General features: G+C 41.6%; 1 protein-coding gene across 5 annotated transcripts in view; it reads right to left on the reverse strand.

Annotated features, from left to right (window-relative positions):
• Positions 1 to 22866, reverse strand: part of SAMD12 (sterile alpha motif domain containing 12) — a 174249-nt gene that overhangs the window by 69517 nt on the left and 81866 nt on the right. For 4 of the 5 annotated variants that reach the window (XM_051609797.1, XM_051609798.1, XM_051609795.1 and 1 more), the window contains exon 5: positions 9896 to 9967. The exons of the other annotated variant lie outside the window; for it this stretch is intronic. In XM_051609797.1, the coding sequence (XP_051465757.1) occupies positions 9896 to 9967 (72 nt within the window). The remainder of the gene's footprint in view (positions 1 to 9895; positions 9968 to 22866) is intronic. 5 annotated transcript variants of the gene reach the window in all.

Below are 22866 nucleotides of genomic sequence, written 5' to 3' on the forward strand. Positions count from 1 at the left end.
CAGGATGAAGATTCCAGGTTGGTGAGGAAGAAGAAAGGGGAAGAAGGTGCCCAAGCAGAAGTTTCCCTGCAACCTATGGCGAGATGTCAGGCTGTCCCCCTGCATTCATGAAGGAACGTAGTGCAACATTCCCTGAAGGTGTCAGGAGGGGTGAATGTGGATTTGCTGCTAGAGGACTTGGATCATGCAGCCATGGAGGACCTCGTGCCAGGGGAGGTGACTCTTCCCGAAGCAGCCCGTGACTCTGTGAGAAGCCCAGGCTGGAGCAGCTCTGGACCTCGCAGGAAGGACTCAGGAAGGAGAGGTTCATGGAGGACTCTCTCCCATAGGAAGGGACTCCATGTGGAAGCAGGGGAGGACTGTAAAGAATCCTTCTCCCTGAGTAGGAAGGAGCAGCTGGAACTATCAACCTGTGAACTGACTCTAAAGTCCATCTTCTGTCCCCCTGTGATGCTGGGGGGAAGGAGGGAGAGAAACCAGGAACAAAGGGAATCAGGAAGAATGGAGGGGCCTACTTATTCAGCCCACAGGTCAGCAGTATGGCTAGAAGGACACTGTGAGAATGCCACCATGTCAAAGGCCTTTGTACAGTAAAGGTATACTCATACATTGTTTCTCCCTTGTCCATACAGCCTGTTGTCTCATTCTAAAAAGCAATCAGGCCATTTTGCCCTCAGTAAATCCAGGTTGGCTCCTCCTGGATACCACCTTGTCTTTTGTGTGCCTTGACCTCTAAACCAGAAAAGATTACCTGCTCTTCTGTGTCCTACATACAACTGATTTCTCTTAATATTCCTTCTCCTAAGCTTGTGAGCGGTAGAGTCCAGAACTTGTCAGCATGTTGACTTAAATCTAAATAGAGCATATATCAATAAAGATGGTATTTATTTATTTTTCAGTTAACACAAGCTACACATTTATTTCCCTGATAAGCATTTTAATACACAACTCTAGACTAATTTTAGTATAAAATAGACTAGAATAGACTATTTCAGTCAGAATCTCTAGTCCGACCGCCTGACCAATTTAGAGCTCACCAAGATAGAGTGTGTTATTAAGAGCATTGTCCAAACACTGACAGGCTTGGAGCATTGACCACCTCTCTAGTTCAGTATTTGACCACCCTCTTGGTAAAGAAATACCTCCTAATGTCCAGTTGGAATCTCCCCTGGCACAGCGTTGAACTATTCCCATATATCCTATCGCTGGATACCAGGGAGAAGAGCTCAGCACCTCCTTCTCCATCTCCCCTCCTCAGGAAGCTACAGAGAGCAATGAGGTTGCCCCTCAGCCTCCCTCTCTCCAAACTAGGTAAGTCCAAAGTACTCAGACACTTCTCAGAGAATATGCCTTACAGCCCTGTCACCAGTTTGGCTGCCCTCCTCTGGACACATTTAAGGACCTCCACATCCTTCTTAAAGGGTGAAGCCCAGAACTGCAAACAGCGCTGAAGGTGAGGCTGCATCAATGCTGAATACAGCAGGTTAATCACCTCTGGTTATGTTTTATTTGATGCACCCCAGATGCAGTTTGGCTTCATGGCTGCCAGGGCACACTGCTGACCCAAACTGAGCCCGGTGTCAACAAGCAACTCCATATCCCTTTCTGCAGTGCTAGTCTCCTGACACTCCTCTGCCAGTTTGTACTTGTGCCCAGCATTACTCCATCCTAGGCACAGATTTCAGCACTTTGGCTTAAAAATTTAATTCCATTAATTATAGCCCAATGCTCCAATCTATCTAGAACCCTCTGCAAGGCCTCCTGTCCCTCAAAAGAGTCAATAGCATCTCCTAGTTTGGCATCATCAGCAAACTTGCTAATGGTGCATTCAACTCCTGAATCCAGACCACTGATAAACATATTGAACAGGACTGGCCCTAGCATTGAACCCTGAGGAACACTGCTGGTGACCACTCATCAGCCAGGTGTAGCCCCATTCACTACAACACTTTGAGCCCTGCCCTTCAGACAGTTCTTCACCCAGCACACCATGAACCTGCTCATCCCACAGCTGGACAACTTGTGCAGAAGGATGAAATGAGGGATTTCTGTTCCTTGCATTCTCATTATAATTGGGCATGAGTAATTATAGGTTGTGTTGTCTTTTTTTTTTTACTGGGGTTGACTAGGGCTTTTTATTTGGGATTCATGTTAAGTTCTAGTTGTAAAATAGATCTTAGTGTGTAAAAGTGAAATCCAATAAAAATTCTGAAGAACAATATTGTTCAAATAAGCTACAGAATCAAGGCATAAACAAGCTTATCATTATACTTTTAAAGTAATTAGTCTCATTAGGCAGGGAAGCATTACCTTCACTTGATGATCTGAATATCTTGCTTCTGGTAACCATATTTCTGAAGATCTCAGAACTGGAAGATCATATTCTCTACTGCATAGATTTTGTTTATAGGTAAAAAGAGGAAAGCAAGCTTTACAGCTTTTTTTTTTTTTCTCCCAAGTGGTTTCTTACTTTTGAATGAACTAGTCACTGAACTGAAATAGCTGAACAAACATAAAAAAGATACTATCTCTGCACCTGCAGAAGTAAAAAAAGTTTAGCTCTTCAACAACAGGTGTTTAACCAGCAACTTTCACCAATTCTGTTGTTTGTCTTCCTTTGCATTTCAGCAGCAAAAACTCACTGCAATATATTGAAAAATATGGATTTAAATAATGAAAAGAACCTGTAAGATCTAACTTTACAATGTTGTTTAAATTTCAAATAAATCCAATGTACTTTCCTCTTTAAAAGTAAATATGTAGCACAGTTTTAATTTAAAATCACCTTAAATATTTCATATCCACTTTGCACTGCACAGTTTGCAGCTGTTGAAAATACTGCAGTATTTTTCTTTGATTTTTTTTTTAAGAGGAAAAAGAAAAACATGATCAAGACCTTGCTGTGAAAAATGATGCAGAAGCACTTGATGCCTCAAACTCCATAGAATCCAAGTGTGTACTGAAAGGAAGAAACAGCAATGGTGTAGATGTGAATAAAATCAGCTTTTGATATTCAGAACTGTGTTGCAATAACTTCTGAGCAAACACATTTCATGCTTTTGCAACTGTAGCACAGGTTTTTAGATTTCAAGCTATTCAAGCTATAACTTGTATAAAATCTTGCTTCACTACTGCCTCTATGGTTCAACCTGGACTCTTTGCATTGAGTTTGACATTTTTCCTATCTGAGACAGCTCTGAACAAAAAGCTGAAGATGCCAAACAATTCTTTTAATGCTCACAAGATGAGTTTGCAGTTTGTTTGTCTCTGTCTTCCCTTAATTTTTTAATGAAAATACTTTCTCATTTATACACAGGCCAAGTTGGACAATAAAGAGACTAGTTCGAAATAGAACTAGAGATGCTAAAACCCATACAACTGGGCATGGATGAATTTTATTTTGTTTGGCACATCTGTCAAGCACCTAAATCTGACGTGCTGATAAAACAAGACAGCTTAAGGCAATAACCATGTCAGATCCATCTGTTCTTTTGGACATCAAGAAGAAAAGGAATTGCTCCCTGTGGTATTCTGCACACTTGAGACCATTTTGGAGTGGCTTCCTCTGCTGCTGACAGCAATTCAGGTCTACCAGCCTAAGCCAGTGGGTTTCCAACCTTGTTTCCTGTGTTTCACCTGGGCATGTTGTGAATCCTTGGCTTCCTCCCTTCTCTCCATGGTCTGAGAATTGATGGCTGGAAGAGGGATGCAACTCTGTTGGAAAGGCTTTGGCAAAGTCGGGAAACAAAGCACAGAAAGCAAGAGTGAAGCCCATCTTGAGTCCACCTACCCTGGGATCCTGGCTCCAGCAGCGGCTCTCAACAGCCACACAGTCCCTGCTCGGCATCTCTGAACAGGTTCACACCCATTATGTCCCCCACTACCTTCTTAGCACTACAGTATCCCTTCTCATACTATTCCAGAAACTCCCACCGTGAACATCCCTATTAGGACAGTGGTGATACCCCTCACAACACAAGTCAGTGGTCAAAGAGACTGAAGGGAACCCTGATCAGACAACAGCTGCTCTGGTAGCTGCCACTCATTTGTCCAGCTGCCCAAAGTGTGGCAGCAGCCAACGCTGAACTACAACACTAGCAGCTGCCAAAAGCCACCCGCTGTATGGCTCCTAATACAGATCACACCAACTGGAGAAGACCAAGCACAGAAACAGTTGACAGGGCTGAGGTGTTCATGACAGAAATCATATTCCAGACATGTTTTAACAAAAAAACCCCCACGTTTTAGCCACCTGCAGCCACATCCAAGGAGTTTGGCAGCCGTTCAGGAGACACACTCCTTTCTCACAGGAAGGTAGAATTTGAGTAAAGTGGTTTTTTTACAGGATATATACAACCCACTGGTACTGGGCTGGCTAGAGATCTTTAACTCAACTAACAGTCATTAATTTCTCACTTCTGACAGGCAGGAGAAAAGAGAGAAGGATGTCCCCAGTCTAAAGGAACATAAGAGACCCAGATAACAAGCACAAAGCTCAGCTGCTTTCTGGAGTAAGCAGCACCCAGTTTTTGGCCATATGAAGGCAGGGAACAAGCATGCAAAAGCTCCTTTTTACCCTATACTGGTCACATATCCACATCATCCAACCAATTGGAAAAGCAAACATCCAAGAAGACAGAGCTCACTGGCAAAGATCATACTTTTCTCAGCCCTGTACCACTTTTGAGAGGTCGTTAACCTTGTTTCATCTTCCTGCTAAATGTTTAAAGCTACCACTGAGCTGCCAGGGGGGAATCCGGGCTCTAACAGCTCTACAGAGAATGGCTCGCTCTTGTTCAAAACCATGCTGACTCTAACTCCAAAGCAAGATGGCCAAACATCTTGTCCTCTGATACATAGGCCTTCACATGCAGGTCACACAAGAAAGTTGGGTATAAATGTTATGAGAGGGGCTGGAAAGGAACCATGGAGCTAGGGGGGTGCCCTTTCCAGAAACTGCAGCCTCTGCCACGCAGTGCCAGATGGAGCTGGTCTGCAGACAGACGTGGATGTGGCACTCGGATGGGCAGTTGAATATCTATAAATAAACTTTGCCCTTCAGCTTATCATGCAGGATGTACATAAACAAATAGGCAGCAAGGTGGGTCACAGGATGGATAGGGGCACTGGTTAAGCCCTGCAGAAAAAGCAGATGGAAATCATGGGTAAGCCACAGAAGTCTCACAATGCATGTGATAGGACAATGCTGGGTCAGACTCATATGGTCTCATTCTTGCTAAGTACCAGAGGTGAAAGATGAAGCATATTACCCACTACAGTTCAAGAAAGTCATGCATATTATCAGTTACTCAAAAAGGCTGGCAAAAACTGTGAAGAAAGAAAACAAGCAATCAGAGTTGAGGGTCTGATTATTGAAACCCAGAAGTATCCTTTTGGAAAGCTTGCCTTATTTGCTGCAAATCAGTTTCAGCAGCCAATTTGAAGCTATCACACCAGCATGCTGTTATATGTAAGTTAATAAGCACTTGCTATTGATGGTTTCTGCAGTGGCTGTTTAATTTTTAATCATATCCTTAATTTACTGTTTACATTTTTATCCAATTAGAGTGGGTGCATGTGTGTGCATCTGTGTGACGGAGAGAACACGAAAAACTGTGTTTATTAAAAAGTACAATGCATAGCTTTCTAAATGAGGAGATCTGTGTGTCTCCTGCTTGATTTTTTTTCACACAGCCCTCGTATTTTTCAGGAGAATGCCTTCTCAGACTGCTGTATTATGTTGCACCATTCTGCTGTTAGAAACAGGCACCACTGACCTCTCTCTGCAATGCTGTACTTGGAGCTTGGAATTGAATGTCATTAAAATACCCAGTGCTAAGAATTGGGCAGTTTTGCTGGTACTTTTCTGAACAGAAATCCCAGCATCCCTTTTCATCTGCAGATCAGGCATTTAGGTAACACCCTGGGACACCTTCATCCTCCTCATCCCCATTTCAAACTTTCATCAGATTCCTACAGTCATAAAAACTGGATGCACGGAGGGGATACAAGATGGATCATTTATTTTTAAGCACTGACAATTTTTCATGGTGATCAACAATAAAGTTCTCAATTACAGAGGGAGAGTAAATAAAGCAAAGAAGCATAGAGCTTCAAAGAGAGCTGGGTGATGATGGAAGGATAGAGATTAGAACATCTCAGAGTCCAAGAGATGAGCTAATCACAAATAAAAAATATTACATTCTTATTACTACCTGACATGTTCGTTGGTATAATGCCATGATATAAAAACAAATCAAAAAAGGAAAGTCAGAAATGCACTCAGCAAAGGCATAATGTGGTTGATATGGATCCTGGCAGAGCTCTCAGGAGGTGATTTGACACCCAGCACAACTCCCTGTGCCTGTGCCCTCCACATTCAGACTGCCTCCAGTCACAGGCTCAGCTGTACAGCAAATTAGGACAGGCAGTAACAGGACTGCACGCTCCTCAGACACAGACTGCTCTTACTCCCAGCAGGCAGAGGCTGAAGGGAAAGGGCAGGGCTCTTCATTTTCCCCACACAGCATTTGCCTTGAAGAGAGATTAGGGCAGGTATCTTGAAGAGCTCCACAGCAGAGATTTAAAAACTGAGCTTGCTGCCTCCTCCTGGCTCGACACCTGGACATTCACTTCCCACTGCAGCTGTACTCCCAGCATTTTGAGAGCTATCCTGAAAATCCAGACTGGCATCCACTTTATTTTGCCCTCAGGAAAGAACAGAAAGGTGTAACTCTATCCCTTTGTAAATATAACACCTCCAATTTCACTTCTTTTTCTCTATAGGACAAGAAAGGTAAATATAGAAAATTGATACGTTCATAGAAAAAAATTAACATCTAAAAATTCCCATAAAAGGAAGACACTAAAGGGTATGGCTATATATGTCTTAACAGTGGCAGAACAGGTTAGATTAATGTGCTGAGGTAAAAGACTAACATACAGAGAGGAGTAAAATGGTTTTAGAGTAAATGCTACAGGTTACAGTGCCCTTTTTCAGAAGCCCATTGCACACTATAGACAAAGCACTGGGCAGTTAGCTGCACCTTCCTGCAGGAGCCGTTCCTAAAAACACCCACTCGGGGAATATTTCTGCTGAGTACACGCAGCCCTGCACTCCAGGAACTGGACTCTTGTATTTAAAACAAAAGCTGTCTGCATCAGCCAGGCAGCTCAAAAAGGCAGCTTCAGTTCTTGTTTTCTTCTTTGCCTCCGGGGGCAGGAACTCACAACAAGGAAAGAGGACTGTGTAATAAAAGGGAGACAGGAAGGTCTCCAGTAGGCTCTGAGTCCTAAAGATAGCAAAGAAACTAGCACGAAGGGAAGGAGGAAACCACCCTCCCACATAAGAGGAAAACCCAAAATAAAACCTTTTGGCAGATGGTAAAAGGCTTTAGCATTCAATAAAACGAATGAGCTGCAGAAGAATGCAGAAGAGCTTTAATGAAGACACAGAAAGACCAAACAAAAGACATACGAAGAAGATTGATTTTTTCAGTGGCTCTTCTGTGTTGATATTTCAAGTAATTTTTTGATAGGTTTTACCAGCTTTTCTATTTAATTGAAACTATGCAGTTCTTGGTTTTCAAGAGACTTAGGCCTTCATTGCCTATACTAGTAAGTTTTCTGAATTATAGCACTAAGTTCAGCTCCCAATCTGCATTTCATCTGGGAGGCTCAGCCTGGTCCTGGCCTTCCTGTTTAAGACTGGACTCGGCTCCACAGAGGAAACAAAAGCCACAGTCATAAAATAATAAAAACGGTTTAATATTTGTATCAGATTCAACCACATTTAGATGAAAGGAAGAACTCAGAGGACTAGGATCTGTCTGACTGAGGTTATTAAAGCACTCATGTCTGAGAAAAATTGCCACAGCACAGGTAAGTTATAACCCTATCTGAAGACAATATATAAAATGAGTCTTTGTCTGCTTCAAATTAAAGGACCATTTAAATTACAAGTAAGAAAACAATCCCCAAAGCCCCCCTTAATCCAGAACTTGTAACTCATTAATTTTAGCCGTTTTGGTTAGTGATTTAATTCTACCACCCATGAGCAGCAGTTAGCTCAGTTAAAAAATTGTTCATAGAAAGTAATAGAATATGAAAGACAATGTTATCAGTTGTAGCTAAAAAAAGCAATTTAAGCGCATACCATAGCCAAATTTTGCTAACAGGTACAGATAAAGACAGTAAAATTAATATACTAAGGCAGTGGAAGACTGGTGGCAAATTAAAACTGGGTAACATCATTTGGTTTATGCTTCATGCTAAGAAGCAAACACTAAGAAAAGCTGTTGCCTACTTTTCTTCAATTCAATTTTAGCTATCCCAAATTAGATGGTCCATTGTCCAGCTGACAGAGGCCAGAACCTACAGGGGGAATGCATTGCACCTATGATGGGCACCTGTTTTAGAAAGGCACAAATTATTTCTGGAGGTGGCTGTTCCTCACTGATTAGCTGAGGAATGCGAGCAATGAGTTCAACCAGACACTGAACTTTTTAGCTAATGTAAGATGCAACAGACACTTCAAACTGCTTAAGCCAAAAGACATATATATTTGTTTTTGTCTTTGATTATGCCATTTTACTAAAAACATGAATAAAATGAGCATGATAAAAGCAAGTTCAGTAGGATTTATTTCCGACAGGGTTTAGGAAATTAGGATTGCAAATAACACAGGCAACGGACATCATCAAGAGTTTTGGAGACTAAGTGAAAAACAGAATTTACATAGTTAAAGAAAAAAGTTCCAAAGAATATAAAATACCAAAACTGTATTTTTTACATAATTGGCAAGGGATCATATTTTTCAATTTTAGAAAGACCTATGTTGGGTTAAGAGAACAGAACACTTATGTTTCTGTATTTGTGGTTTTAATTAAGTTACTAAAAAGGTTTATGGATTTGATCCAAAGGTCAGCAAAGTCATTGGTACCCTTCATTGATTTGAATGGGCTTTATAGTCTCATGGTGTAGAGGAAAAATGGGGTTGATCCTGTTCTCATTTTAACTAGTTTCAAATTTCACTGAAATCAATGGAGCATTACTCCTTCATTTGCCCTCACAGAACCAAGAGCAAAGTTGCTCTTGGTTGCTCCGACTTTCAAAGGAAGATAATGGGGATAAAGCCAACTCATAGCTAATGGCAGACAATAAATTTAATTTCTTCTTAGTAGAGTAGCGACTCCTGCTATTTTCTCACTGTGCTAGAATTGATATAGAATGTGTGAATGAAGGGTATGGATCAAGTTTTAAGTCAGCTAAAGACTTTCTCAAAGATTTTAGCCAAATTAATTATAAGCAGCAGAAACTTAAAGAAGACACTGGTTTTATGTGCTCTTAATTCCTAGAGACATTCTTGATAAAAAGATTCCTCTTTTAGTTTCAGCATCTGTTTATGTTCGTCACCTAAATACCCTGGGTTCTGATAATCTGGATCAAGAGAAAACAGTGAAGAAATCAGTAAAACATATATTCTTTTATCAGAATTATCATGTGATCAGCTAAGCCATGTACAAGTCCAGTAAAATGCCCACAGTGACATTCTCATTACCAGAGGGAACCAAAGAGATCTCAAGAATAGCAATAACAATATAATAAAGGAAAACATGAGCTGCTGACAAAGCAATGGTCACACATTTTAGTGCTTACCACGGCAGCTATGCTTAAGAAGGGAGAAAGAAAATTTATCAACAAATAATTCTACCAAGCAAATATCAGTAAATACTAATAATTCAGTAGGAAAGAGCTTATTATAAGAAAATAGAACACTATTTTTACGATGACAGCTGAAAAAAAACTACACCTAAAGGCAACATTTCTAGAAAAAAGACAGCTCACAGAAGTCTCATTTCATGAAGATACATCCCAGCAAAAAGACATTCATTACCTTGATGGGCTGTTAGGGTTGGCTGCTTTTCTATGACCCTCAAAAAACCATGCTCCAGGTTTAAGTAGAGATCTACAAAAGTCAACAACATCAGTGGTTAGTGTCACAGTCAACAGCTGTAATAGAATGGATTGCAGCTGCACTGCTGGACACACTAAAGCAATTCTTGAGTCTAGAGAAAGACACATTCAGAAACTACACAGGTGACAACTGATTTGTCAATGGTGCTTTAGAGGTACAACTATCTTTCCCTTCCTCTTTCCCACCCCTTTAATCTGAAATACTGTTTGTTTACTTCAATGTCTTTAAAGTTTGGACCAAGAATTAAAACTGCTGTGACACCACGGTAGTGATAAGCATCGAAATTTTCAAAGGTCTATCTGCATTCTTAATTGCTTCACACTTTTAAAAGCCACTCCGTTGTCCAGGATGCTGCTGATGGCTCCTTCCAGCATCCAAGATTCTTTAAATAGGGCTGGACCATCTTGGCACCTTATGAAAGAAAATCACAAGGAACGGCTGAAGAGTGTTTCACATACCTATGCTCTCTCTGGAACAAGCTAAAGAAATTCCTCACCAGACAACTGTAGTCTAATCAGCCCTTCAAACACTCAGGCTAAAAGAAATCAACAAAAGAAAACTATAGCAGGAGATAGTAATCTCTTGGCCCAACTTTAACAACAATCCTCAGTAACTCAGGAGTTTTTAAAGGAATGAAAGACAAAAAGAAACAGATTAAGAAAGAAGGCTTTCCTCTTTATTTCTCAAGAAGACTGGAATGACCTAACACTTTAAAGAAAGAAAAAAAAGCTATTATCATTCCCTCTCCATCTTTACCTCTCATATATGCCAGAGGAAAGAAAACAAAACCATACAGCTTAGAGGACTTTAGAGAGAAAGTTTTCACAGAAGCTTTGCATTACTGCTCCCTGAACAAAGGCCTAACAATTTATTAAAAACTCCCTCTTTTTGACATGCAAGACCTTTTTTTCTTTCAGATCTTTCTCTCAAAACCCATCTCCTGAACGTCCTACACAACAAACCAGAACTGAACTTTAGAGTCTGCCAGCTGACACTGTCAACAGTAAGCCTCCCAACTGGTCTCAGTAAGGAATGAAGGAATATGGCAAAATTACTGGTTCCCAGATGAACTGACTGGGGAATCCTATTTCTAGTGGAGAGCACTTGAAACTCTAAGACCATGTCAACGTATATGCCTTCAGACTGTGCTCAAGCTTGAAGGAGGAACCTCAACATGCATTTTTGTTCACATACAAGAGTCTCTAATGTGCTTACCCCTACAGTTCGGGAGGATGAGAACTCTTGTATAGTTGAATGAGCACATCAAGTGAGAATCCTGACATTTTATACCAGGCCGTCTGGATATAAAATGATCTGCACATTCCTGAGTCTGGCTATTTTCTAATCAGGTCTTCAGGAGGAAGCCAATCTACAAGCCAAAGGTATTTAAAACAACTGCTTTTCAACAATGTGGATAAAATTCACCAAGAGTAAGTTCTAGGACATGGATGAAACCTTAGTGTGGTTGAACAGCTTTAGAACTGTGTGGTATTGCCACTTACATACTGCCTAAAACTCAACTCATCACTTTGACACAGAAAAACAGACAGAGATTGACTAGATGACCTTACAGGCTGATACCTTTGGAAAAACACTGAGGTTCTTATGGAGCTACTCGCTGCAGATTTTCTCAACGTATCCTTTCTTTGTACAGGTATCTTTTGATATGTCAAGGGACTAAGACGTATTTTTACTGATAAAGACCTCAAAGGTAACACTATGCATAACAGTATATATTTTAATTTTTGGATCACACAATACAGCTGTAGCTGAACTGCAAACAAAAAAATAATTTCTTTAAAAAAAAACAACAATTGTGTGCCACAGGTCCATTCACATTCATGTTGCACATCAAGACTGTTCTATTTATGCTGTCATCTGCTGGAATTAGCACTTAAAGGGAAAAATTACAGGTGCTTTGTAAGTACTTAGTACTTTATGAGTGCAGAGAGGAAAATCAGGTGTTTTTTTAAAACTTCAGAATTTTGTAAGAATTCAGAACTCCTTAATGTCAAGGACCGCAAGATCATTGTTAGTACACTTCAATATATTATTTTATAGGGAATCAATTTCAATTAAATACCATTCAAACAGTGACTGGGAAAATTCTATAATATTGATCTTCAGGGGGAACTAGCATAGTTAAAATTATTAATCATACTTGAGTATGTCATAAAACACTGGGCTAGTAGCCATGCCTTATGATCATGTCAAATAAAGACTTAAAAAACCCCACCCTTTCCTTTGTGGAAGATGCCAGAGACCTGCATATTGTTTAGTAATAGAGAAATAGTTTGTAACACTGCTGACTGCCTATGTATAACTAACTAAATGAAGGTGCTCTATCCTATGAAGCATAAAAGCCATTAAGAGTAAACTTTTATGTGAACAGAACCACATCCATTTTAAAAATTACATTATAGAAAGGCTTTTAAAGAACGTGAAGGAAAGATATAGAAGCTTTCAAATAAAACAGGTTCTTTTTACACAATCTAGAAAAGCAACTTTACAAAGGCATAAAAAGGAGAGGGTTTTTCTCCCACCTCCCTTGAATTCTGCAATTATAAATCTTCATTGCACATGCCATAAATGCTAGTAACAACAGGAAGAAAAATGCTTTTGAACTATTTGGCAAAGTTCACCTTTAGGGATTCAAAACAGCAAAACTTTTTTTTTACATTTTCAAAAGGGCTTTAAGTTACTTTACTTTGCAAATAGAACACACTCACGCAGGCATCAGCAACACCAGTTTCATAAAATCAGAAAGATGGTGTTGCCAAAACTCATCTGAATGAAGAGGGTAATTCATCCAGCTTTCAGACCAATGTTTTCAACATTGGCGTCTACATCTAGGCACAGTGAGTGGGAATTATCTCACCTACGTTTACTTGTCTACCATGCAGACAAATAAAGCTGGCAGCCATCCTGACCTGTAATAATCAATAGTGATCCACAGGCACAGCTCATCTGATGTGTCTGAGGTGTGATTGGTGTATCTGAAATACAGAGGATATGTAGCTGCTATTGCACTAGTAGGATAGGATTAGAAGGACTGCTTAGAGTCTCTGTAGAAGGCAGAAGGTACACAACTGAAGGCATGCCAAGCTGGGCTTTGCCGCTTTTGGCACCATTGAGGCTGCCAGTGACTATATTCTGATTTGTAAAAAAACTTGTGAACAACTTGTTTCATGACAAACTGAGACAGATACTCAATGAATGCCTAAAGAATTAGGCAAGGAAGTACTCCTCCTAACGCAGCAATGCTGGAAACCAAAGGGGGGTGCGACCACAGAGAGTGGCGTGCCTGAACAGCATCTACTACTGTCAGAGGCAGAGTACGGGGACAGCGGGATACTGGATCTGACCAAGAAATGCAGTTCTTATCTTCTTATTTCCAAACTCATCCACTCAGTTTGAGCATAAGAGTGTTAGCTGATGAAGACAGTCAGGTTTTGAATCAGAAGCCAAGCCCAGCAGTGAAAATTTCTATGTACTTTCTAAGTGGTTGGAAGTATAGTTGGGACTCCAATTTTCTCAATTCTTTCATATATAACAACTATCAACCCTCATTTTATTCTATGTCTGATTTCTGGAAAAATCTCATTAGGAATGACAAATATGTTACATTGTAAATGGCACCATCACACAATATGTAGACTTGATTTATTTAAACTGTGTGAAAGACTGTACCTATTCCTGGAATCTCTTTTACCAGCCTGTTTTTTTCAGCTGGGTGAAAACAAGTGATTTCTCCTGGCACTGATCACAAACAGCTGCTGTTAAATCACAGCCTCTGACTGCTCAAAACTTTCCTATTTAGTTGAAAGTCTTTCCTGATTGGCTGCAGCACAAACAGCCAATATTTTATTATTTTTTCTTAAACCTTGAGCAAAATTGTTTTTTCTCTTTCCAATTTACACATGAGTGGGGAAATACATACATATAAGTGTGTGTGTGTATGTATGTAATACCTATTCATCAAAGATCTAAGACAGTTCTGGGTATGCATTAGCTCAGAAGGACTAAATTTTCCAGACCAAATTTTCCAGTAGACTGACTTCTGAGAAATTTGAAAAGTAGGAATGAAAAAAAAAAAAAATCAACATTAATAAAATAATAAGAAAACCAGACAACTGAAATCCTGTCCTTGCAATCATACAAAACAACTAATACTACATTCCTAGTAGACTGAGCTGCAATATTACTTATAGAAACATATAAAAATGCAAGCACATCATAATACTTGCTGCAGAATAATTGCTGCATAAGCTCATCAATACAAATTTCGTAGTTGCATACATGTTTCCTTATTCACACTCCAAACTAGTATACTAAGCACACTGAAGGACGATTCTGTGCTAAACCTACCCAGAGTGCATTACCATGTTTTGTCCAGTGTATTGGAACTTATTTTACCTGTCAGCTGAATCACTTGGTTATTTGATATGAATATGTATTAGCATCACAGCAATAGCTAAAAGGTAACTAACAGAACCATAGTAATTCAATGGTCTACCAGGGACCATTGATTGCAATGCAAAGTATATTCTTCAGGTTAGAAACCAGCCACATGAAATTCAAATAACTGATGCCAGAGATGGAATTTGATATTTATCGTCACTGAAGCATGTATTTTAAACATTTTATCTGTGCTCAGATACACACTCCACGTACAATATTCTGCTTCAGCTAAAACAAATGAAAACTGTAGAGAACCCCTCAGTGCATACTTGTAACCTGAAAAAATTGATTTTCAGAAGTCTTAATGATGCCTAAAGTCTGAAAAACCTTTCAGGAACAACCACAGCTTACGACTCCAAAGCCTCCGTCCTCTGTGAGTGCTGAAAATGTCCTTGACTGGAAGTGGGAAAAATACAACAAAGACTGCTCTTTTGTAGTCTAACGGATGGTAGCAAATTTGTTTTTACAGTCTTGGAAAAGCAGTGTTAAGTGCTATGATTCCTACCATGATACAGAAAAAAGGAAATACCATGGAAAGGAGTAAAAGAGATACAGACATAAAAGTGAAAATAAACCTTTATTGAGAAAAAGCTTAAGATTTCTTTATCTATCATCAGGCAATTTAGCATGTTGAGTCTCAGAAAACAGTTTTGATGCTATGATAAGGGATAAACTACTACTTTTAGGTAATTCATGTAAGTGTTTCCATGCTATACTTTATTTTCAACTCACAATGTCTCTCAGAGCTTTTTAATCATAACAGGAGCACAGAGAAAATCAGATGGGAATTAAATTTGCTGTAGCTCTTCTGAAATATCAAGGTTTTTTTCTATGCCTTGGATAGATGCCATGTATGCAGCATATGCAAGAAACATTTGCATAGTAATTTGTGCTATAAGAAGAAAGGCCCTTCCTGACTAGCTGGAAGCTTCAGGGTTAGGGAAAAGAAAAAGGTGAGGTCAAGACAATGAAAACAAAAGAAACGGTTGCCTGGTAAGAGGACAGTCAACATTTCAAGTGCTGCAGGCCTCTGAGAACCACAACAGGGACATGAAACTGAGATTCCCCAAGTGTTACACACTTCCCCTGCCAGCTGCTTGGGAAGGCTAACACATTGCCTACCTGGAGTGCTGCAGAGGCAACATCTGCTGTTTTTTACAGAGAAGAAAAATAGTATTTCTGGTGGAAGGAACTCATGATTCCTCGGGTGCCAAAACCTTGAGTCCAGAACATAACCAGGAAATAAAATAGTACATCCTGGAAGTGAAACAGGATAATGCTCTATTACAAACCTCAGTTGTTCTGACTTCTTTACAGGAATGACAAAAAATGTGCTGATCTCAAGCAACACTTCTTCAAGGGACATGAAGGACAGCAAGCAACAGCAGTTCAGATACCACAATATCCATAAAGGCTTTCAGCAGTGGGACAGCAAGTTGCAATTGTCTTCTCAACTCTAAATGACTTTCCAGTTCAGTGCTTTGCAATGCCCCATGTTCTCCAATTTTCTGACCACTTGTGCAGGTTTGGTTTGGTGGGTATTTTGACAGTGGAGGAGGGGCCCCAGGGGTTGCTCCAGTAAGAAGCTGAGAAGCTCCCCCAGCTCCAAAACCAGCCAAGGAGCCATTAGAGACAGACAATGGATGAGCCTCTGCGATTAACTTAAGAAAAAACTGAGCAGAGCAAGCAGGAAAAGGAGCTGAGCTGGAGAGGCTCGTGGTTGGTGAGAAAGAAGGGGAAGAAGGTGCCCAAGCAGAAGTTACCCTGCAACCTATGGCGAGATGGCAGCTGTCCCCCTGCATTCATGAAGGAACATGGTGCAACATTCCCTGAAGGTGTCAGGAGGGGTGAATGTGGATTTGCTGCTAGAGGACTTGGATCATGCAGCCATGGAGGACCTCGTGCCAGGGGAGGTGACTCTTCCCGAAGCAGCCCGTGACTCTGTGAGAAGCCCAGGCTGGAGCAGCTCTGGACCTCGCAGGAAGGACTCAGGAAGGAGAGGTTCATGGAGGACTCTCTCCCGTAGGAAGGGACTCCATGTGGAAGCAGGGAAGGACTGTAAGGAATCCTTCTCCCTGAGGAGGAAGGAGCAGCAGGAACCACCAGCCATGGTTGGTTCATCCCCTGTAAAGCCCATCCCCTGCCCCCCTGTGCTGCTGGGGGGAAGGAGAGAGAGGAATTGGGAAGAAAGTAATGTGAGTCGGGGAAGAAGGGAGGGGTGGGGTTACATATGCAAGCCCTGCTCTTTGTGTTGTCTGCATTTGATTAGTGGTAAATTAAATTATTATTTTTCCCCAAGTTGAGTCTGTTTTGCCTGGGACCCTAATCAGTGAAGAACCCTCCTTGTCCTTTGTCTCAACCCATGAGCTTCCAGTTGGCTTCTGTCCTTCCTATACCAGTGTGTGGGGGAGTGGGGAGGCAGTTGAGTGAGCAGCCACATGACTGGTTCTTTGTTGTCGTGTTAGACCCAAACCACAACATTTAATTATTCTGTCCTGGTTTAAATAGTAAGGGCGAACCACAAACCAGAAGTGCTCCCTATTAGCCCTCCTCCACCCTCCCAAGGGAAGATAGAAGGGGAATACGGAAGAGGGACTTACGGGTTGGAAACTGAAACTGGAACAAATCTACTATAACACAGCAAAAGGGATTAACACGTGGGGGAAAGAACATTTATATAAACTTATGTACTAATATATACAAAACCAATCTCGCTGATCAGAGGAACAGGTGGGTCAAAGTCCCTTCCCACAAGGCCGCTTCAGGAGAGGGGCCCATGGCTCCTCACAGCACCCAATGGAGTTGTATTCTAGAGAGCACGTGGTGAACTGAAGAATCTCTGAGCAGAAACAGCCGCAAGGAAGAGGGCGCAGGAAGAAAATGGAGCTGAGCTTCCAATTATCCTGGCTTTTATAGACTATGGCAGGAACTGGGGGGAATACTGACCCCTCCCTGTTCCAACTCTCCTGGGTCTTTCAGGGTCCTACGGAGCTTCTCTCTCTCTAGTTCCTCTTACAGGTTTCGAACAGTTCCAGGGTCACTTAAACCATAACACCATTCAAGTCCCTTTTCAGGTAGGTGTGTAAGTCCCAATCATTCATGCTGTGAGCCACCCTGCCACACAAGGTCTTCCTATGTGGCAGCTCAGAAGATGGGAGTGAGTCTAGTACTTCAAGGCTTTGATTATGGAAAATGACAACAAAACTCCTCACACTCAGTGATGCAAGTTGGAATGGCAATACCCAGGTTCCTCCTGCCTTTAACATTCAAAAGGAAGAAGGAGATAAGGTGAACAGGAACTACCATCATATTTCTGACACCCTGGGATGGTTCAGTGCCAAACAGCTCAAATCTTGATCAAGCCTGCCTTTACTCTAGTATTAAGAGGATGATAAAGCTATAAAAATCATTATAGCATGTTTCAGCTAGGAGGGATCACTGTCCTATTTTACTCACCACATGGACCCTGATGACAATGTTTCTGTTACAAGGTTTCTCTGAAACCTGTGAGTAATCCATCACTAGAATACATGGTTCTTACATCATTTTTCCTCAGAAGTTGAGACGCATTTCTGAAGACCCTCGAGTTCCATTCCTGGAAGAAGAAAGTTCTAGGGTATCATAGAATCATAGAATCATAGGGGTTGGAAGGGACCTCGAAAGATCATCTAGTCCAACCCCCCCGCCAGAGCAGGGTCACCTAGAGTACATCACACAGGAAGGCGTCCAGGCGGGTTTTGAAAGTCTCCAGAGAAGGAGACTCCACAACCTCTCTGGGCAGCCTGTTCCAGTGCTCTGTCACTCTCCCAGTAAAAAATTTTTTTCTGATATTCACCTTAAACCTCCTATGCTCCAATTTGTATCCATTACTCCTTGTCCTATCACTGGTCATCACTGAAAAAAGCTTAACTCCATCTTCTTGACACTCACCCTTTACGTATTTGTAAACATTGATGAGGTCACCCCTCAGTCTCCTTTTCTCCAAACTAAAGAGACCCAGCTCCCTCAGCCTTTCCTCATAAGGGAGATGTTCCACTCCCTTAATCATCTTTGTGGCTCTGCGCTGGACTCTTTCCAGCACTTCCCTGTCCTTCTTGAACTGAGGGGCCCAGAACTGGACACAATACTCCAGATGTGGCCTCACCAATGCAGAATAGAGGGGGAGGAGAACCTCTCTTGACCTACTAACCACACCCTTTCTAATACACCCCAGGATGCCATTGGCCTTCTTAGCCACAAGGGCACATTGCTGGCTCATGGTCATCCTCCTGTCTACCAGAACCCCCAGATCCCTTTCACCTACACTGCTCTCCAGCAGGTCAGCCCCCAACCTGTACTGGTGCATGACATTTTTCTTCCCCAAATGCAAAACTCTACACTTGCCCTTGTTAAACTTCATCAGGTTTTTCCCCGCCCAAGTCTCCAGCCTGTCTAAGTCTCTCTGAATGGCAGCACAGCCTTCTGGTGTGTCAGCCACTCCTCCCAGCTTGGTGTCATCAGCAAACTTGCTGAGGGTACATTCTATACCCTCATCCAGGTCGTTGATGAAGATGTTGAACAACACCGGTCCCAGTACCGACCCCTGAGGGACTCCACTAGTCGCAGGCCTCCAACTAGATTTTGCCCCATTGACTACAACTCTCTGACTTCTTCCTTTCAACCAGTTCTTGATCCACCTCACTGCCTGATCATCAAACCCATACTTGATCAACTTATCTACAAGGATGCTGTGGGAGATGGTGTCAAATGCTTTACTGAAATCAAGATAGACCACATCCACCGCTCTACCATCATCTATCCACCTAGTAATTTCCTCATAGAAGGCTATGAGGTTAGTCAAACATGACTTACCCTTGGTAAAACCATGTTGACTGCTCTTGATGACCCCCATCTCCTTGATATGTCTAGAGATAGTACCAAGAATAAGTTGTTCCATCACCTTTCCAGGGATGGAGGTGAGGCTGACCGGTCTATAGTTACCCGGGTCCTCCTTCTTGCCCTTCTTGTAGACTGGAGTGACATTTGCTATCCTCCAGTCCTCAGGCACCTCTCCTGTTACCCATGACTTACCAAAGATGATGGAGAGTGGACTAGCAATGACCTCCGCCAGCTCCCTCAGCACCCTTGGATGCATTTCATCCGGACCCATCGATTTATGGATGTCCAGATTACGCAACTGATCCCTAACCCAATCCTCATCTACCTGGGCAAACTCCTCCTTTATCTTGACTTCTACTGGGGCTATATGAAACTGGGGCTCATGGGGAAAGCCTGCAGGAGTAAAGACAGAGGCAAAGAAGGCATTCAGCACCTCTGCCTTCTTTAAATCCTCTGTCACCAGGGCACCCACCTCATTCAGCAGTGGGCCTATATTGCCTCTGGTATTAGTTTTGTTGGCTATGTATTTGAAAAAGCCCTTTCTATTGTCCTTAACCCGACTTGCAAGGTTAAGTTCCAAGGAGGCCTTAGCTTTCCTAGTTGCCTCCCTACATTCTCTGACAACAGTCCTATATTCCTCCCAAGTAACCAGCCCCTCCTTCCATGATCTATAGATTTTCCTTTTCCATTTGAGTTTGCCCAGCAGTTCCTTTTTTAACCACGCTGGTCTCCTAGCTCCCTTACTAGATTTTCTACCCATTGGGACACACTGATCCTGTGCTTGCAAGAAGTGGTCCTTGAATGTTGTCCAGCTATCTTGAGCCCCTTTACCTTCTAGCACTCTGTCCCATGGGACTTCCCTTAACAATTGATTGAGGAGGCCAAAGTTTGCTCTGTGGAAGTCCAGGGTTCTGGTCCTGCTGGGTATTCTGTTCCTCCCACACAGGATCCTGAACTCCACCATCTCATGGTCACTGCAGCCAAGGCTGCCATTGACCACCACTGCTTCTGTACTGTAACAAGTTTTGAATGGGACTATTTTGGAAACTGAAGGAAGGAAAAAATGGGTCTTACTGTGGTTATCATTGGGCACATGTATTTTTCAGTAGCTGAGAACCAGTGCAGGATGAGCAGAAAACTTACTGAAGAAATAATATCAAAAGCTGCAGTGACTTTCAATGAAGCATAAAGCCTTATTCTAACACATTTTGCTAGGATATTTTTTTTTAAAGAAAATTTGGCATTCTATGGCCTGGCAGTATATTTAAGTAGCACTTTGCCCTGTATGAGACTCACAGAGGAGCTTAGGAGGGGGCCCAACATAATCTTTAATGCAGGTATCAATTAATCCAAATCCAAAAATGCTTCTTAAACTCAGCCCTGTTAGAAGACTGCTCTCTATGCTCAGAATCACACATAGCACTGTTCTGCCACTTTGAGGACAGTCTCTTCTATGCTAGCCAAAAGCAGGACTCACATTGAAAAATCTCAAAATATCTTCTTCTTTGTGTAGTTATATAAGGCATTTTCAAAAAAATGATCTTTTAACTCAGGCTTACAGTGTTAACAGTACAATAATGGTGTTTCCAACAGTGTTCAGCTCTCCCCAAGAGACACTGGAAGATACTTTGTCAAATTAGTTCCTCAGCATCACTGAGTCTGGGAAAAAAAGCACAGATCAGTAGTTGGGCCTGTGCCCTTCTATCCTAGTGAAGGTTGGAACAGCGTTTCTGCTGATAATAGCCTCAATCAGGCAGTTCTAACTCCAATGAAAAGTCTCCCTAAAACTCAAGACAAGTCTTCAATTACACAATCATGTACTATTCTGGCTTTAAGATCCCCAGCACAGACTGGATGGTGTATCCTGAATGAAGAAGAATGAAACAGTTTTAAGTCATTTTCTGAAACAGGAGTAGAAAAGAATGCTAGTTCTCTACCGAGTTTTTAAAATGAGGTTAACTTTCTCTGCAGACCACAGAACACAAAACACTTAAAATATCTGATAAGTATTACATAATGCTTTTCTAAAACTTTCCCTGCTCACTCCAGCTTCAAATGGGTAATAAACTAAAGTCAGTGCAAGCCTTTTTGCTGGCATCAACGGGCTCTGAATTAGGATCTTATTGCTTGCAACCCAGCTTGTGTGCTAAATTAATTCAGAAACAGGGTTTTAATGGTTTCTTTCACTTAACGATCTCCTGAGCTGTGCAGTGAGAGACTGAGGGCTTTTTCCTCCCTCTTTTTGCAGGACATTTTTGAGGACAGCTAAGCACAGTGTAGCAATAGCTACACTGTGACCTGCATTTTGCAAGTTGAATTTCCAAAAGCCAGAAAAGGCTGGCATACAAATGTGTTACTTGTTGGAGAAAAAATGTTGTCCAAAGCAGAAAAGCGCTTACAGAAAGTTACTCCAGCAACAACCTGGATTAGGAACATATAATCCATAAAAAGAATAGAACTGGACACAGTTTGAAGAAACCGGGCAAGGAGACAGAACCAGTTTTGGAGAACAACTGACATACACACAACTTTACAGTCTGCACTGTAGTTGAGAAAACAGATCTTATCTTTACTACTTGCAAACAAGCACTTTCAACAGACACAACTTGGTGTAAATGAGGCAGTAAGGGATCGGAATATTGCTGCCATCATACCACTCACTGTCCTCCTGCTCTGGGATTGCATGATTAACACAGCTCTGCTGCACTGGAGAATGTTTTATGGACTGCTGTGCTGCCCCATAACTTCAGCTCTATTTACGAAGGCTGGAGTGGAGCTGAAGAGCACAGCAATAGCCAGGAGCTGCAGACCACCAACTTTTTGTAAGCTTGTGCTGGCTTTCATAAAGCATATGATGGCATGCCTTTATATGATCAGAGTAAAGAATAATGCTCTCTCCAATTGGCAGAGAGAGGTGACATTTAAACACTCATACGTTGCTATGTACTTCATCATCCAGCATGTGTTTATTCACTCTCCTACCAAAATTGTATCCCAACTGCATGGGCAAGGAAAAAATCTCAGAGGATGCTGCCCTGAATTCCCTGAAATGGCAGTGGCCGCTGTCTGACTGATCATGACTCAAACACCAGTTGATGTGTACAGAGGGGAACCAAAGAGAAACAATAACAGAGAAGCCTGGAAACAACATAGTCCTCAATGCCAAATACAGGTTTGTGGAGCAACCTACCTGGACTGTGGTGGTCAGCTGACCCAAATTTATAGCTAGTGGGATTTCATTATCCCATAGCAAAAAAATCCCAACTTCTGTAAGCAGGCTTAAAACAGTGATGGTTAGTGACCAGAACTTTGCAATCTGGCAAACTCTCAAGTACAGCTCCAGATGTAAGGGAAGAGAGAAACCAACCAACACCAAAGAAAAGTATGTTGGAATAATGGATGAAGGGAAAAGGAACAATTCTAAACATCTGGGGAAGACACTGATGTTTCAGCATGTGCACTGCCTTTGATGTGACACAAGATGAGGTGAGGTCATATTCACAGGTCATGGCAAAATTAAGGAGCTGTAAAGCTCTTCCTCAAAATCCACA

Source organism: Apus apus, chromosome 2, assembly GCF_020740795.1.
Source record: "Apus apus isolate bApuApu2 chromosome 2, bApuApu2.pri.cur, whole genome shotgun sequence".
Classification (NCBI taxonomy): domain Eukaryota; kingdom Metazoa; phylum Chordata; class Aves; order Apodiformes; family Apodidae; genus Apus; species Apus apus.